The following is an 18,556-nucleotide window of genomic DNA, read 5'->3' as shown; positions in this document are numbered from 1 at the left end:
ATTCAAAAAGGAGAACCCATCCTCCACTCAGCAACACCAGATAATGGTACAAAGTATAATAATGCATAATATATAGTGGAAAATGTAAAAAAGAGCAATATGATATTGGCTTGCTGTTGTACCATGTGCTGAGTGTTATGTTGGGCTGGGGGTACGTTAAGAGAGTAAACAATGTCAACAGTGTGTATTTGTTATCTATTCAGTGAATTATGGAGGTGTGGCAAGTGTCAAAGTACAGGAGTAGAAACTGTCCTTTAGTCTGGTGTTTTGGGCTGTGAAGCTTTAGTAACACTTCTCAGATGATAGAGGATGAAAGAGGCTTTGGATGAGGTGTGGATAAGCTAATGTGCAAGTGTGGTGCACACATCTCCAATTCGAAAGTACCAAAGATCACTGAAAAGAATCACAGAAAGCCACTATTTTATGCAATAAATTAACAAGAAATCAATAAATCTATCAAAAAAGTACATACATGCATAAATACATTTACGTTTAAGGCATTTAGCAGATGCTCTTATCTAGAGTGACTTACAAAAGTGCTTTGCTGTTTACTCTTAGCTAGTCTGTATAGACTAGGATCCAAAAGATACCTCTATACTTAGATACTACTAAATACCACCACTTCGGTGCCAGGACAGAAAAAAAGCCTGGATGCTTGTCTTCAATGAATTTTAAAGGATGGCAGCTTTTGACCAAGGGCATCAAGTATGGAAGGGGTAGTCAATTCTTGGCTTTGTAGGCCAAAGTCAGGGTTTTGAATCTGATGTGGGCAGCTACAGGAAGCCGGTGAAGATAATGCAGAGGCAGAGTTACATGGCTGAACTTAGAAACTTTGAAAACAACCTGTGCTGCTACATTCTGGATTAATTGCAGGGACCTGATGGTGCACAAAGGGAGACCAGCCAGAAGGGAGTTGTAGTAATCAAGTTTTGACTGAACGATAACCCATGATCATCCATGACTACACCAAGGCTTCGTTCTTCTGTAGATGGAGTGACCAGTGAGTTCTCATAGAAGACAGAAGCAAGTGTAATGTCCAGCAGTTCACAAGATGTACAGCAGCTCTGTTTTGCTCTACACACATACATACACCAGTCATCCAAAACATTACAACTACTGACAGGTGAAGTAAATAGCATTAATTATCTGGTTACAATGACATCTGTCACAGGGTGGGATATACACTTATATGGATAATATAGCCTGAACACGAGCCTGAAACTGGGAAGAGTACCACAGCTGTGGAAAACATCTTGTGTGGTACCTGTGCCCAAAACACAGCACCCAAAGGACCTAAACAGCTACAGGCCGGTGGCACTGACTTCCCATCTGATGAAGTCACTGGAGAGGCTGGTCCTCAACCACATCCGCCCTCTGGTGAGCCCATCCATGGACCCTCTTCAGTTCGCCTACCAGCCTGGTGTCGGGGTGGATGATGCTGTCATCTATCTTCTACACAGAGCTCTTTCTCACCTGGAGAAGCCTGGCAGCACTGTGAGGATCACCTTCTTCGATTTCTCCAGTGCTTTTAACACCATACAGCCAGGGCTTCTAAAGGACAAGTTGGGACAGTGTGGAGTGGACAGTCACCTGTCAAACTGGATACTGGACTACCTCACCAACCGACCCCAGTATGTGAGGGCACGGGACTGTGTCTCTGACTTGGTGGTCAGCAGCACAGGAGCCCCTCAAGGAACGGTCTTGGCACCGTTCCTCTTCACCCTGTACACTGCTGACTTAATGTACAGCTCACCGACCTGTCACCTCCAGAAGTTCTCTGATGACTCAGCGATCGTCGGCCTCATATCCAATGAGGAGGACAGCGAGTACAGAGAACTTATTCAGGACTTTGTGGACTGGTGTCTGCAGAACCATCTGCAGATAAACGCTGGAAAGACCAAAGAACTGGTGGTGGATTTCCGCAGGTGCAGACACCCCCCTCCATCAGTGAACATCCGGGGTATGAACATCGAGAGTGTGGACTCTTATAAATACCTGGGTGTTCATCTGAACAACAAACTGGACTGGTCAGTCAACACTGCAACACTACAAGAAAGGCCAGAGCAGACTCTACCTGCTGAGGAGATTGAGGTCCTTTGGAGTGCAGGGAGCACTCCTGAGGACGTTCTTCGACACAGTGGTGGCATCTGCCATCTTCTATGGAGTGGTCTGCTGGGGCAGTAGCATCTCGACGGCAGATAAGAAGAGACTGGACAAACTCATAAAGAGGGCCGGCTCTGTCCTGGGGTGCTTCTTAGACCCAGTGCAGGTGGTGGGAGACAGGAGGATGACAACCAAGCTGGCATCCATGCTGGAGAACAGCTCCCACCCCATGCATGAGACTCTGGCAGCACTGGGCAGCTCCTTTAGCGACAGGCTGCTTCACCCCAAGTGTGTGAAGGAGCGGTATGGCAGGTCCTTCCTTCCTGCTGCCGTCAGACTGCACAACCAGCACTGCTCCCAGCGGACCACATACGCACACACTTAACTTTACTATGTGCAATATCCCACCCCCATGTGCAATTAAGAGTCTTTTGCTGTAAATAATATTGTTTATTGCTTTTTTAATTCTTATTTATATTGTGTATATAGTGTAAATTATTTATCTAAATTTTTGTAACTGAGTGTCTTGCTATCCCTTTCTGCTGTCACACTGTGAATTTCCCCACTGCGGGACTAATAAAGGACTATCTTATCTTATCTTATCTTATCTTATCTTATAGGGACACCTGTTAATTTACTGTCTCTACTGTCCAGGGAAGGCTTTCAATTAGATTTTGAAGGTCATAATGAGGTCATAATGAGGTAATAAGGTGTGGTGGAGGATGGTCACCACCACTTTATCCTGCATCCTGCAACCTCAAATATTGGATGGAGCACCCTCATTTCACTTCCACTGATCCACAGCTCAATACTGGGGGGTTTGATACCCCTCTTGCCCACACCTGGCATTAGACATGTTGCCGACAGGTTGATGTCTATCTGCTCCAGCAAGTCCTATTCTTTTGGCAATACTTCTGTACAGAGACTAGACAAGCTGTGTGTGTGTTTGAAAAATTGTGTCAGCAATGGGTGCAACCTAAAGTAGCTGAATGCATTCTTTAGAAGGGGTGTCCACAAACATTTAGACATATAGTGTATTATGTGGCAAGCAAATAGTCAGTTGTAAATTTTACTCAGTTGTTACATTTTACTCAAAGTAAATGTGCTGTAAGTCTAACCCAGTCAGAGGGAACCTAAACGAGCAGGTCTTGTGTGATGGTTCTGTTATGCAGTGGTTATAACCTTCAAATAGGGACGGCCAGTTAATTGGTGACAGGATAATGGGCACCTAAGATTCACTGCAGTCCACAGAGCCCCCGTCTCATAACTTGCAGGATTTTAATGATCTTGGTCTCAGATTCCACAAACCTCCTTCAGAGGTCTTGCGGAATTGACATTCTGAATCAACTGATCACTAGCGCTACTTTGGCAACACAAGGGAGGGCATACACTATATTAGGCACAAACCCATATTGGTGTCATTGTTATGGCTGGTATGTGTATACATACACATATGTTTTAAGAATCACACAAAATGATTATGATGTTTATTAAGTCTTTATTAATCATAAATGTAAACAGTATTGCTGTATACAGTATTGCCCTTTACAGAATGTGTGGGCCTTAAAGAAATTCATCACCACATGTCATACATATCAATTCCACAATCCCAATCATCCCCTGCAGTTAAGAATTATTAAAGACAGAACATTTGAGGAATAACACATTATGATTACAATTTGATCAAAATTACAATACATTTAAAGAACTGTCTAGAATATTATGTGGATAAAATAATGTAAACATTCTACAGAAAAATGCATGCATATTAAAAAGTAAGTACCTTTAGTAAGTTACTTTAGTATTATATTTGTCTTAGACATGTCTAAGTCTGCAAAACACACAGCATTTCACAGTAGGTGTTCAGACAGCAATGCACTGAACCTGGATTTCTGTGCACTTTGATATGGATTTCCAACATGAATTCAGCATTTCACTAACAACATTCACGTGTAAGGTAGGTCCTCCCAGTGATCTAGCCCTAAAACATTAACATTATTAGAACATTATGTGTAAACACAAAATCTAAATCTAGCAATCTCTAGCAATACAATCGATCACAGACGGTGAATAATTTACATACAGTACTGAACTCAAATTCAGAGTGACTTTTTAAGCTAAAACTGACCTGACAAATGAAAGGGAGTTCCTCACTGCAACAAGCGTCCAGCCACTGAGTTCCATTGCCAACCAGTTTGCCGCAATATTGACTCATGGGATCTACTGGAAAACTAGAATTCCAATTAGAATAGTTCACATAGTCCACTAGTCCACAGCCATGGGGCACACATGAAGAAAATGTTCTGCTCCAGCCCAATCCACACCCCATTTAGATAGGCCTTATCTGACAACATCTGATTCACATGTGCTTGCACTGTAGAGTTTATAATGTGTGCTAAAGTCTCATGACAGTGCTGCAGTGCTTCAATCCAGCTTTTGTTTTGGTCAACGTAGGTTAGGTTATCTAAAGGGAGGCATGAACGAAAAAAACTGTTTGGAAACTTTTTTTAGGTCAGGAAATTCAGACATTCAATGGCATTGGATGGACATTGATTGAAACATGTTCTTGTTTTTTAAAAAAGCAACATAAAGTATTAATTACATTTTACTATATCACATCATAGATAAGTCCTAAAACCAGTTAAGAAATAAGCTTGATTATTATTTACATACTTAAGTATTGACTCACATGAAAGAGTGCTAGAGATACTAGTCCCTCTGGAGGCTGAACTGGTAGTTTGTGTAACAGTGTTGATCATGTTGGAACTGGTGGACTGTTTAGGAAAGCTGGTTCTCGCTGTGGAAACACCATATTAAAGACACCGTTCATTTCCATCACGGCAAGTCATTAAATATAGAGCTGAAATGAAATATGATACCTTTATAGCAGAGAAACACGTTGTCACATGAGCAAGCTTCAGGGGTCCATTTAGTTTCATTAGCTCCACTTTTAAACAGTTTAAGGCAGGCCTTCTCGGAAATGGAATCACTAGCATTTCAGTTCACAACTGGTTCCTCACTGGACCATTTCCAGACATCACCAGTCTTCTTCCGTATAATCCAAAGGTTTGTGCCATTTTTAGCAATTTTATCATCTTTTATCATCAATTTTATCGTCTTGTTAAGTCTTGTTGCTCTTTTAAATTAGTGATACTTGCCAGATCACCCTTTTTTTTTTCTTCAGGCAGTAAGAGCAACTTCCCATTGTGCGCTCTCTGGTTTATATACATATGTCTTTTTGTCACTGGTGTTTGTCACTTGGGAAAAAAGATACATCCTTTTTTAGATTGTTTATGTTCTAAAGGAATATGTACAGCAAAATGTTGCCAAATATTACCTTACTTTAAATCAATCTTTGAATTATTTTTTTTTATTTAAAGTTCAATTAAAATGCAGCTTAATTAAAATATTACCAATCTGACACATATATCCAAAGAAACCTAAACAGCTTGCAGTCTGCCATTTTCCTGAGACCGAAAAAGCACAATTATGTCCGGTTGTTGTGCCCCACTGATTGTCAAAGTTGAAGTACATGAAGTCTTCTCTGTTTGACCACTTCCACGTATGATTTTCCAATCCACACATCAGTAGCTAAAGCTATAGCTGCTAATGCCTTTTTCTGGTCTTCCTGATCATAGATAATAGCAAGATCTGTGTAGTTTGTCTCACAGTGTTTTTTAGCTTCTGTCCAATTCTTCATAATATTTACAAGATGGTAGGTCTTCTCTGAATTTGAAACTGTTTAATAATATAGGCAAACAGATGTTAGACCCAAAACACAGAATATACAGAGGTGTTTAAGTAACACAACCATGGTTCTGAACCCCTGGGCTAAGATCTAAATCTGTGTTGTGGCATAATTTAAGTAGGTCACAAAGCCACGCTGACCAAAAAACAAGAGAAACCATAAACTAACCAGTTATTGCTCAAGTCAGAGGAGAAGCAGTAAAGATTGCTGTCTCATTCAATGTTAACAAAAGGAAAGATAGAGATGTTCAAGTTCAAATTCTTCAAAAATCCACAACAATTTTTTGGAAGTGGAATTTGGATGAATAAGTGCTAAATTCAGTGGGGAAAAACTTGTAGAACTGCTAGAATAATAGATCACAGTCTGTTTGAAGGTTAGTATTCAAATGATTATGCTAAATAATAATAAATAATGAAATGGGGAAAAAGGTAATAACAGCAGTAACAGAATGCATCTGGTTACAGAAAGAATGAAAGGTGAAGGTTTGTCTGTACGGCAGGGTTTGTCTGTACGGCAGGTGAAGTTTTGTACACTCTTAATCATGGGTGGACAAAAGGGGGCAGAGTCCAGCACAGTCTGCTAATGTTCCCTGGATTGGAGTATGCGGTGTGTGTGGACTGTTGTCTGTTTGGGAGTGTCACAGTATTTGCAATTAATTAATTGAAATCCATGTAGAAGTGTACAAATAATTACACTTGGTAACACACATTACCTCAAGCCTTTATGGGGCCCTTAGCTGATTTTCATTTTCATTTTTGTAAAACATTGGTCCTGTTATATCTGTCATAAAACTAATACTGCATTACACTATCAAAACATCATATCAACAGATGGTGGTGGACCTAGACAATTTGAAATTTGTTAGAAAATCCTAAAGGAGGATGTCCACCTGTCAGTTTGTGACCTAAAGCTAAACTGCAGTTGGGTTGTGCAGCAGGACAATGATTTAGTAAACAAAGAGGGCGTCACGTCTAACGCGAAGAAAAGGCGGGAAACAAACAAAGGACGCCAGGGGAGAACGCTGGCTGCCTCTTTAAACTCAAGGAAAAAATAGAACTAAGGGCAAAAGGATCTCCCAAAAGAAACTAGAGAACTGAGTTACAGGGAAGGCAGACACTCCTGCCTTCCTCTGCTAAACAAGTGTACGTGTGCTAACACGCGCACACACACACACACCAGGGAGGGCAGACACTCCTGCCTTCCTCTGCTATACAAGTGTATGTGTGCTAACACGCACACACACACAGACACACACACTGCACAGATACAGGGAACTTCAGGGGAAACTTGGGGTTCACACAGAGGGAAACAAACTTGGGAGAAACACACACGAAGGAGAGTGACACCCACTCAGCCTTCTGCTCGAGAAAGTGACTGGCACACACACTCGAGTCAAAAGATCCAGCAGTGGGGCAACTGGCTCTGTGTGCCTATATAGCCTTTTCCCAAGTGTTTTGCGTTGGCCTTAATTACTGGCTGGTGTGACTCTGGGCCTCCCCCTGGTGGCGCACCACCAACCGTACGCAGGCCCGGTGGATCGGCGGGACCCACGGAACACAAAACCGGCTTGAGGCGGGACACGTGGAAGGTGGGGTTAATGCGCATCATAGGGGGAAGGGAAAGGCGGTAGGCAACAGGATTGGTCCGCCGAAGGATCTTGAACGGCCCGATGTAACAAGGAGCCAACTTGCGGGGGGGCACCACGTAAGGGCAGATATCCTTGGCTGAAAGCCAAACCCGTTGCCCAGGGCGATAGGTAGGAGTTGTAGTTCAGCCGAACGAACCCCCGTCCCAGTCTCCTGTCTGGGGAACATGGGCGGAGCATATCCATACTGGCACTCAAAGGGGGACATTCCCAGGGACGAGTGCCAGAGGGTGTTATGTGCGTACTCTGCCCAAATCAGTTGATCAGACCAGGTAGACAGGGAGGAGGAGGCCAGACAGCGGAGGGTGCGCTCCAGGTCTTGATTGACCCTCTCTGTCTGGCCATTAGACTGGGGGTGAAAGCCAGAAAAGAGGCTGGCCTCTGCTCCCAACAGTCGACAAAAGGCACCCCAGAACTGGCTGGTGAATTGAGGCCCACGGTCCGACACAATGTCTGAGGGGAATTCGTGAACGAGCGTGCATGTAGTCCCTGGGTGTGCTGTCTGGGAGGACACATGGCCCCACTGAAGCACCCGTTCCCTTACAGGCCCAGGTATGTAAAGCCAATCCGAGGGGCCACCACCCGGATCAGGCTCAGTAAGGTGAGCCCGCTTGATTGCATCCTTTAGTCCCCATCGGGTGGGTGCCACAATCCGGGTTTTGGGGACTATAATTGTGAGTGTGTTTGATAGAGGAGAGGGTTCCCACTGGCGAGAGAGCATCGGGCTTGGTGTTCTTCGAACCCGGTCGGAATGACAATATGAAATCAAACCGAGTGAAGAACAATCCCCACCTGGCCTGGCGCGGATCAAAGCGTTTAGCCTGCTAGATGTAGGCCAAGTTCTTGTGGTCTGTCCAGACTAGAAAGGGATGTTTTGCTCCCTCAAGCCAGTGTCTCCACTCCTCTAGCGCCACCTTTCCAGCCAGTAGTTCACGGTCACCCACATCGTAGTTCCGTTCCACAGGGGTGAGGCGGTGGGAGAAGTAGGCACAGTGGTGCAGCTTCTGGCCAGGGTCAGACCGCTGAGAGAGGACAGCACCCACGCCTACCTCAACATCCACCTCTACAAGGAACTGAAGTTCTGGGTCAGGCAATTGGAGAACCGGGGCCATGGTCAACAGGCGCCTTAGCGTGTCGAATGCCTCCGGGGCTTCCGTGGACCAGGCGAACCTCCCTGATGTTTTTCTCATCAAGGTGGTCAAAGGGGCTGCCACAGAGCCAAACTTCCTCACAAACCGCCGGAAGAAATTGGCAAAACCCAGTAGCCGTGGGACTAGGCACAGGGTCGGGTCCCTGCGCAGGGTGTTGTGGGACACAACAAAGACCAAAAAGGAGATTGTCTGCGCATGGAAATGGGATTTCTCCAATTTCGCGAACAGGTGGTTCTCCAGGAGCAACTGGATAACCCAACGGACGTGGGTGACGTGTTCGTCTACAGACCTACTATAGATGAGGATATCATCTAAATAGATGAACACGTACCTGTCCAATGCCTCCCTGAGGACTTCGTTAATGTAGCGCTGGAAGACGGCGGGTGCGTTCATCAATCCGAATGGCATGACGAGGTCCTCGTAGTGCCCAGACGGGGTGATGAACGCCGTCTTCCACTCATCACCCTCTTTGACCCTAACCAAGTTGTAGGCACTGCGCAGGTCCAGCTTGGCGAAGATGGAGGCCTGCTGCAGTGCCTCAAAGGCTGAGGTCATGAAGGGCAATGGGTAGCGGTCCTTAATGGTTATTTTATTGAGACCCCTGTAGTCAATACAAGGTCTCAAACCCCCATCCTTCTTCCCCACAAAGAAAAAGCCAGCTCCAGCTGGGGAAGTGGACGGCCGGATGAACCCCAAGGCCAGGGCCTCCTGGACTTAGTTCTCCATTGCCTGACTTTTTGGTGCTGACAATGAGAACAGCCTACACCTAGGGGGGGTAGTGCCAGGGAGGAGGTTGATGGCAATGTCAAAAGGTCTGTGGGGGGGCAGCAATTGGGCCTGTTGTTTGCTAAACACCTCCCGAAGGTCCCAGTACTCTTTTGGTACCTGCGAGGAGTCAAAATCTTCAGGCAGGCGGACCTCAAACAACCCGACGCTAGCGTGGCATTGAGGAACACCCCCTGGGCCCGAGGGAGAAGCGTCAGGTCAGTCAGTGGCCTCCCCTCCCCTGACGGACGTTTGGCTTTTCCCGGGATGGAACGGAGGTGCCCAGAGACCCCACAGTAGAGGCACCTGCCTTCACGCATGTGGGACTCGCGCTCCTGCCGTGGCAGACGAGTGTGCCCCAACTGCATGGGCTGGACACCACCATCGGGAGGCTCTTCTAACCCCCTAAAAGAGCCTGAGAGAGCAGGTGGGCCACGAGGAGCTCGAGAGGCTTTGGCACTCCGCGCCCTTCACCTCTCCTTGAGACGGTTATTAACCCATTGGGCCAATTCAATGAGTCGATCGAGGGAGTTGGGAGGGTCACGGTAGGCCAGCTCATCCTTGAGCTCCTCACTGAGACCATGGTGGAAAGCTAAGGTAAGAGTGCTGGCATTGCATCCACTCTCCGCCGATAGCGTGCGGAATTCGATGGCGTAATCAGCCACCAACCTTTTTCTCTGACACAGGTGCAGGAGGCGGGACCCCGGAGGTCTAAGGTTTGTGGCAGCACCGCCGCAAACCGGGCCGCAGAGGCACATACATCGGGTTGGTGCTCCCACATCGGGGTGGCCCAGGCTAATGCACTACTGGTGAAGAGAGAGACGATGTACGCCACCTTAGCACGCTCTGACGGAAAGTGGGATGGTTGCAGCTCAAAAGCCAGTGAACATTGAAGGAGGAACCCTCTACTGCCGCCTGGCTCACCAGCGTAGCGCTCTGGGGCTGGTAGAGAGGGTTCAGCTCGAGGCACCACGGCTGCTTGGGCAGTCACAGCCTCCTCCTGGGGAGGTTCAGGAATTTGCTGGCTAGTGAGTAGTGACTTGGCTACTAGAGTTGTCAGGCCCTGCAGCTGAGAAAGAATCTGCTGTAGGGCCTGCTCATGCCTCCCTACACTCGCCCCCTGACTAGCTAGAGCTTTCTTTGCCTGCTCTAGACTAAATGGCTCTGCTTGGTTCATGTTTTGGCTGGATCTTTCTGTAATGTGGTGCTCACCTACAGCAGGGTTTGAACCCAGGCCGTTGTGTTGGCGGGCCAACGCGCTACTGAGTGAGCTACCGCGATTACAGAGAAAACAGAAATGAGAAATAAATCCACCCAGGATTTGAACCCAGGCCACCAAAGCGGCAGTTATGAAAGTTGCCAAATAATGAAACTTAAAAGGGGTGGATTTAGTAGACAAAGAGGGCGTCGCGTCTAACGCAAAGAAAAGGCGGGAAACAAACAAAGGACGCCAGGAGAGAACGCTGGCTGCCTCTTTAAACTCGAGGAAAAAATGGAACTAAGGGCAAAAGGATCTCCCAAAAGAAACTAGAGAACTGTGTGCTAACACGCACACAGGCACACACACTGCACAGATACAGGGAACTTCAGGGGAAACTTGGGGTTCACACAGAGGGAAACAAACTCGGGAGAAACACACACGAAGGAGAGTGACACCCACTCAGCCTTCTGCTCGAGAAAGTGACTGGCGCGCGCGCACACACTCGACCAGAGTCAAAAGATCCAGTAGTGGGGCAACTGGCTCTGTGTGCCTATATAGCCTTTTCCCAGGTGTTTTGCATTGGCCTTAATTACTGGCTGGTGTGACTCTGGGCCTCCCCCTGGTGGCAGGCGGAGGCCTTGCCCTAAAGCTACCCCTTACAACATGACAACAGATTATCATTCAGCAAATGTGAGACGGCCTCCAAAACCCATTTTGTAAAAAATAAATGTACAAAATAAATTGGAAAATACATATGTTTTCCACTATTGGTATATTGGTATACAGTAATTCCATTTAATTAGTTAACATTTAAAATATTTGAATAAATATTTTCTATAAACAACATCATGTGAACTATCTAGACAATAAATTGAGCAGTAAATAGATTTTCCAATTAATGACATCATAATCATAACTTTAACATTGCTCATAATTGACTTTGAGTATTACAGCTTAGCTGTGTGCTACAGTTACAATTTACCTGGAAGTTGATATACATTGGAGGAAACTGCAGTTTGCGCTGCTCCCAGGTCTGCATGAAATCAGCGAGAGACACATGAGGAAATTATATTTTGTTAGTAATTGGTATTTATAATATAGTACATTTGTGAATGCATTTTTTCCTTATTTGAGATCAGGACTGTTCATTCCCACAGTCTTATCGTTACTAAATTTCATGTTATTTTATTTTACTGAAATGGTAAGTAGGGGCAGTGGTGGCTCAGTAGGGGCAGTGGTGGCTCAGCGGTTAGAGCGCCGGGATATCGATAACAGGGTTGTGGGTTCGATTCCCGGGCTCGGCAAGCTGCCACTGTTGGGCCCTTGAGCAAGGCCCTTTACCCTATCTGCTCCCCGGGCGCTGGAGTTGGCTGCCCACCGCTCTGGGTGTGTGTGTGTACTCACTGCCCCTAACACGTGTGTGTGTGTGTGAGTGTGTTCACTACCAGATGGGTCAAATGCGGAGGACACATTTCGCTGTACAGTCCACACTGTACAGTGACAAATACGTGCACCTTTATCCTTTTAATTTGTTTTGTGTTTATGGATGGAAAATAGCGAGTTCAGTTCTTATGCATTTAAATATATTATTTGTTAATAAAATAGTGAAGCACTTCTGTAAGTCTCTCTGGATAAGCTAAATGCCGTAAATGAAAAAACATCCAACGTCTACGAGGGCGGTCCCGAACCGCGGCCCACATGCTTCAAGTTCAAGGACTTTTATGTTGACAGACATTTATATACAACGCCATGTTTATCCATGTGTGGTTCATTTACGTCTGTATCATGTTTTGATTTGGGTCACCTGAGTGCTGGGGTATAAAGGGAGCAAACGCCATCTTCTCGTTGCCGAGATTTATCCTTGCTACGCCAAGCGGTATGTTGGCTTCGCTGGTCGAGAGGCTCTAGGTCTGTTTCTGGTGTTCTCTGGAGTTCGCTCTGTAAGAGCCGATTCATGTTCAGGAGGAGTTCGCTTCTTGGTTGACCGGTTGGTCGCCTGGAGGATTCGGCGACCGATTCCCTAGTGTTCGAGTCACGTAAGTTTAGTTGCGCCTGACAAGCGCGGTTTGGGGTTTTTATTTAGCTTCCCTATCCCGCCTGGCTCCCTGGCTACCAACCAGCCTCAGGTGGCCTTCAGGTTTAGCCCATGTTAGTTTGTCTTTTGTCTTGTTTATCCGTTATTCCTGGATATTGCTGTACTCTTGTGTTTTCCCCTGTTTTGTTAAATCATGCATCGCCTGTCATTATCTAGCCTAGCCAGACAGTAAAATCCTAATTTATATATGTGTAAGAACCAGCTGTGCAACTCGCACAACCAAAACAGCAGTGGGTTTTTTGTTTTGTTTTTTTTGTTTGTTTTTTTTTTGTATATTTGTGTAACAGTTAAGTAAATCTTCTCATTGCAAGTTATCACAAACGTATGGTTGCAGTTGTTACTGTAATTGTTACTTCCACTGTTACTGGAACAACCATTTATTTGGTTTAGGGGGTAATTACATTTTCTCATGGGTGATGTATAGGGCTATCTTTTATCCTTGGAACATGGAACAGTCATTTAAAAAGCTGTATTGTGTCTGTTCTTATTTCTACTTGTAATTAGTTGCATGTGTTTTGAATAAATTGATGTTATAGGCTGTTTGGAAAGCACAATAAAAATGTTTTGGGGAAAGGTGAAAATTTAATAAACTCACAATGGACCTCATTATTTTTGGGCATTTGTTTTCTATAATATCTTTCTTTCTTGGATTCAATTCAAACACACTGATAACTGTTGCATGCTATTGTGTTTGCACAATATGCTTTCTCAAACACTTGACAATAGATTACCATTCAGTAAATGTGATACAGCCTGTACAAAATAATTTTGCCAATTCATACACTGTCCACTTGTTATGTTGGTATCCAGTGGTTTCCATTTCATTCAAGAAATAATGTCATACATGTCATCATGCTGCAATAACTATTTGAAAAATAAATTAAGCAGTTACATGGCTTAAGGATAATAGTGTATATATTAGCAACAATTTAGCTTTTTTTTTTTTTTTTTTTTTTTTTTTTTTTTTTTTTTTTTGGCAATTAGTATTTAAAATACAGTACCTTTGTGAATGCATTTATTTCCTTATCTGAGATCAGGACTACTCATTTACTTCCTAAATTTCATTTTTTTTTATTTTACTGAAATGGTGGTGAGAATTTGTATTGTGTTTAACAAGGATGGAAAATGTGATTTGAATTCTTGTGCATATACATATTTGTTTTATTGAAATCCATCATCCTCGCTTCCTGTCTAGGTTTTCAGGCGACCCATGTTCACGGCAGCATGCTGCATATTCCGGTTAGGTCGGCCTTGCCATTTGGTCTAGCGGCTGGTTCCCCAGCTACCCCTCTTTTGTTTATAGAGCACGGCTCTAGCCTCGGTTTGCTATAACGCCCCAATGCCCAGGCTCTGCCTGTAGGTTTTTGTTCAGGTTCCCTCTTTGTTTTCCCCCTTTTGTATCCCTTTAACTCTAGCTCAGCTCCCAGTCCCAGGTTTGTGTTCGCCATTTTGGTTGTAATGTTCTGTTTCTTGTTTAAGCCCTAGTTGCTGCTCATGTTTTTCATACCCGTTGTGTTTGTGCTCATTTTGTTTAATAAACCTGTTTGCTTTGTATCCATCTCTGCGAGTGTTCATCCCTCTTGGTCTGGCCGTACACACCATGACAGACAACCGACAACCATTACTTGTAAAGCTCACACCTCTATTACAAATCTAATTATTTATGGAACCAAAATATGTCCTATTGCATTGTTCAAATAACCATTTAAAGCACCTTTAGTTTTAAGAATGTATGTGTTGACATTTTTAGAAAATAACTATATATATATATAGCTGAGATTGTTTGGTGTCTAAATTTTGTTAATTTAATATTACTACAGATTTCAGGCTAATGTTGCTAACAAACACTAGAAGCCAGTAGTGATTCAAATCTTTTCTGTAAAGATGCGCATCAAACACACTTCTCTCAACCTAATCAAACTACATTATGTTTTTCTCTTAAGGTGTTGCAGATTTGCTGATGTTGTTTACGGCGCAATATGACTTACTGTGAACTGTATAAATTAACAGGTTGAGAAAAGGGTGTGGGAATGTACGGTGTGTGTATATACAGAACAGCATGACTATTGACGTCTAGTGCTTGCTAGCCATTTTAGCCTTGTAGATCCAGTGCACAACTGATGAAGCAATATTTGGACATCAAACTTAGCTGATCCGCCACATGTGGAGTACACAAACACTGCAGTTGGTCCAGGTGAACTACTGCAGTAATGAAGAAAACTATTATTTTCTATATGACCAAAAGTATTGGGACACCTGCTAATTGTTAACCGTTTCTTCTGAAATTGTGTATTAAAAATGAACGTATCCTGCTTTTGTTGAATTAACTGTGTCTACTGTCCAGGGAAAGCTTTATACTAGATTTTGAAGCATTGCTGTGAGGATTTCATTGCATTCAGTGACAAGAACGTTGCAAAGGTGAGGATGTTGAATGATCCCCACTGCGGGGCTAATAAAGGACTATAAAGGACTATCTTATCTTATCACCACCCCACCTCATCCCCAAACTTTTCTTCTGAAATTGTGTATTAAAAATGAACGTATCCTGCTTTTGTTGAATTAACTGTGTCTACTGTCCAGGGAAAGCTTTATACTAGATTTTGAAGCATTGCTGTGAGGATTTCATTGCATTCAGTGACAAGAACGTTGCAAAGGTGAGGATGTTGAATGATCCCCACTGCGGGGCTAATAAAGGACTATAAAGGACTATCTTATCTTATCACCACCCCACCTCATCCCCAAACTCCCCAACTTGTTCCAAGAGTATTGGATGGAGCACCATCACAGCTCAATGCTGGGGGGATTTACCCTTGCCTGGAATTAGGCATGAAGCCAATATGTTCAAGTTTATCTGCTCCAGGGACTCCTATTCTATTGGCAGCACTTCTCAACAGGCACTAGAGCGGTTGTGTGTTTGTGTGTGTGTCTGCATTTGCAAATCTGTGTCAGTACTGGGTGCAACTTAAAGTAGGTAAACCCATTAAGAAGAGCTGTCCGCAAACATTTGGACATAAAGTTTATGCCTAGTTGCGGTCATTTTTATTAACAAACAAAATTGAAGAATAAGAAGCACAAACTGATTTAGGTTCTACAGACATTACTTACCTAAACTGTAATTGATGATGGAAGATGCTGCAAAATCAAAATCAGAGATGTGAGAAAATTGGCCCTTGTTTTGGTAATTGCACACAGTTGCACAGGGACAAAAAAATTACCCTGAACTGACAATGGTCTGGAACCGAAAATCCTAACCATCCAACTTCAATATCTTCAAGGTACACACGGGTCAAATTATTAAAACACCCATCTCATACCAATATTTCTGAATATATGCCCACATATCTCTCAATCTGATGAAACATTTGCTGATATTGTTTACGCCACAATATGACGATAATATATAATAATAAACAAAACATCATTGTGTGTAATCCCTGTTGTTTAGCTACACAGAACAGTATTGTTCATTTTTTTTAGCTCACGGCTGTGACAGTGTGCCCACTACTTTGATGAAGATGCGGTATGAGTTGGTTGCGAGAAATGTATGGGCAAGTCTGTTGACTATTCTTGTGCTTGCTAGCGATTTTAGTCTCAAAGCTCCAGTTCACAACAGAAGCAAAATTTAGACATCTAAACATCTTAGCTGATCAACTACGTCCAAAGTACATACTAACACTGTGATTGGTCCACGTTAATTACTAAAAGTCCTAGAGAGTATATGAGACACATGAGATCTGCCAGCTGTATTGGTAATTGACAGGGTTGCACAAGGACAAAGGAAATTGGCTCAGTACCTTATGTTTAATTTCACTTATGTACATATTCTCTGTACTTTTATACCACTGGTATGGCATTTTTTTATAGTAAACATTTCGTTTAGATTTTTTGTGTTTTCAATAGGTTATATACCTGAGAGTGAGTGTGTTGGTGTTGCTTGTTCATACTTACATAGACAGATAAGGACGTACAACAAACAAAACACAGGGGCTGCAAAAAATAAAATGAGGAACTTTTTTATAGTTTCCTTTTTCCTTTGAAGGCCACTTGCAAATTCACAATTTTTACTCAAATATTTATATTCAACAGGGCAAAGTAATTAAAGAACAGGTTAGTTATTATTAACAGTTTACTAATTTAAAATAAAAAATATTATGCTTTGAAATTGAATGGTTTGGTTAAAAAGTTTTATGTGCATCTGTTAAAAGAATCTATTATCAACTATTATCAACGGTACAAAAAAATGTTTTTCCTGTTGTTGGAGTAACTGCCACTACTGTCCAGGGAAAGTTTTCTACTAGATTTTGGAGCATTGCTGTGAATACTTGATTGCATTCAGTGGTCAGGATGTTGAATGATCAGCACCCCATTTCATCCCCAACTCACCTCAAAAGTATTGGCTGGAGCACCATCATTTCAAAGAAAACTGTTCCACTGCTCCACAGCTCAATGCTGGGGGGGTAGGGGGGGGCTTTGTACCTCTCTAGCCCATGCCTGGTGTTAGGCATGATGCCAATAGATTTATATTTATTTGCTCCAGAGAGTCCTATTCTATTGACAATACTTGTATACAGGGACTAGGCGAGCTGTGTGTGCATTTTCATTCATTAGAAGGGGTGTCCACAAACATTTGTATTTATAGTGTACTTTCACAAGCATGCTGCCATTCATGTTCAAAAAGACACAAGGTTTTTGTCTGACTGTGACAATACAGTATACTGAATGTTAAGCAAGATATGACACACTATATTCCTGTATGAAATAAAAGTATATTACATTTTTGACCAAAAGCTGAGCTCCAGTTTTTATATAAAATATTAAACTTACCGGACATCATGTCTGCTTTAATCTTATCCCCTTGTATATAACAATTTTTAAATCTCCAGTTCACTGTCACTTACAATATTCGTTTCGCTGCAGTGCTCCACTACCAATATGGTGCTGTGACTGTAATCATACAGCACCCTGAACACAGTTATATGGCAGCGACACACATGTCTCTTACATTTACTGATGCCAGTGAGAGTATGCAAATTATTGGGGGGGGACATTCATCTTATTGTTCAGTAAAGCTTATGCTGGGAAATATTAAAACACAAAAGTACCAAAACAGATCAGTTCATCGCCTTGTATCATATATTACTATTTTTTAACTTGTAATGTAGAATAATAAAAAAAAAAAAAACATATATTTAACAATATTTCATATGTTTACCCACGGAATGAGAAGCAAAATAATACAAATGCTGGTGACAATAAAGGAAGTAAAATGCAAAGCAGCTACTCGTTGAAAGTGGTTATATATAGAAATATGACAACTTAATAAAAGCTTTAATTGTGCAATGGTTGCTTTCCTGGTAAAACAGTTCTATACATGGATGGAAAGTGAAATGACGTTCCTCTAGGTCTATGGCACAACATGAAACTGAAACAATACAATATAGACTACAAAAAGTGTAAACGTGCAACCCAGAACAATACAATAAATATGATAAATACAACAGACATTAGACACGGTAAACAGGCTCCTGCCAGCAACACAGACACAGCACTCAGTACTGTATGTGTGTGGTTAGGATAAGGTGCAGAGGTATGTTATGTGCTACCACATATTAAAACAAATGTGAACACATCAGTTACTGAGGTAGAAGAGGGCAGTTTCTGTATACAGTATGCAGCACTATAAATGCTTCCAATACAGTTACAAGTCTTTTCTCAAGACCTATTTAGAACCCTGTTTGCTTAGAGGATGCAGAACAGGTAGGTAGCTTTTCAATGGATGTAAAATAGAAACAAAGTAAGAAATTACTTATACATGCAAAAGTTCAAAATATTTGTTATTCTGAATAGC

General features: G+C 42.9%; 2 protein-coding genes across 3 annotated transcripts in view; one reads left to right on the top strand and one right to left on the bottom strand.

Moving 5' to 3' along the window:
* Positions 1–814: 814 nt before the first annotated feature.
* The window catches only part of osgep (O-sialoglycoprotein endopeptidase), an 81,830-nt gene continuing 64,088 nt past the window's right edge, over positions 815–18,556 (top strand). Inside the window, exon 1 of one of the 2 annotated variants that reach the window (XM_072672626.1) lies at positions 815–824. The gene's annotated coding sequence lies outside the window, so the exon portion shown is untranslated. Of the gene's footprint in view, positions 825–4,825; positions 4,837–18,556 lie in introns of those variants that run through there. The other variant, XM_072672627.1, reaches the window with a different exon arrangement.
* Positions 3,872–17,584, bottom strand: LOC140549219 (macrophage mannose receptor 1). Its single transcript, XM_072672636.1, is given in 8 exon segments — positions 3,872–4,084; positions 4,232–4,364; positions 4,366–4,567; positions 4,793–4,900; positions 11,596–11,646; positions 15,814–15,840; positions 16,657–16,695; positions 17,533–17,584. Coding segments are annotated over 8 exon segments (576 nt in total). The 5' UTR covers positions 17,543–17,584; the 3' UTR covers positions 3,872–4,078.

Source organism: Salminus brasiliensis, chromosome 2 (genome assembly GCF_030463535.1).
Source record: "Salminus brasiliensis chromosome 2, fSalBra1.hap2, whole genome shotgun sequence".
NCBI lineage: Eukaryota > Metazoa > Chordata > Actinopteri > Characiformes > Bryconidae > Salminus > Salminus brasiliensis.
Note: the sequence above shows the minus strand (reverse complement) of the source record. Positions and strands in the feature narration are given on the sequence as shown.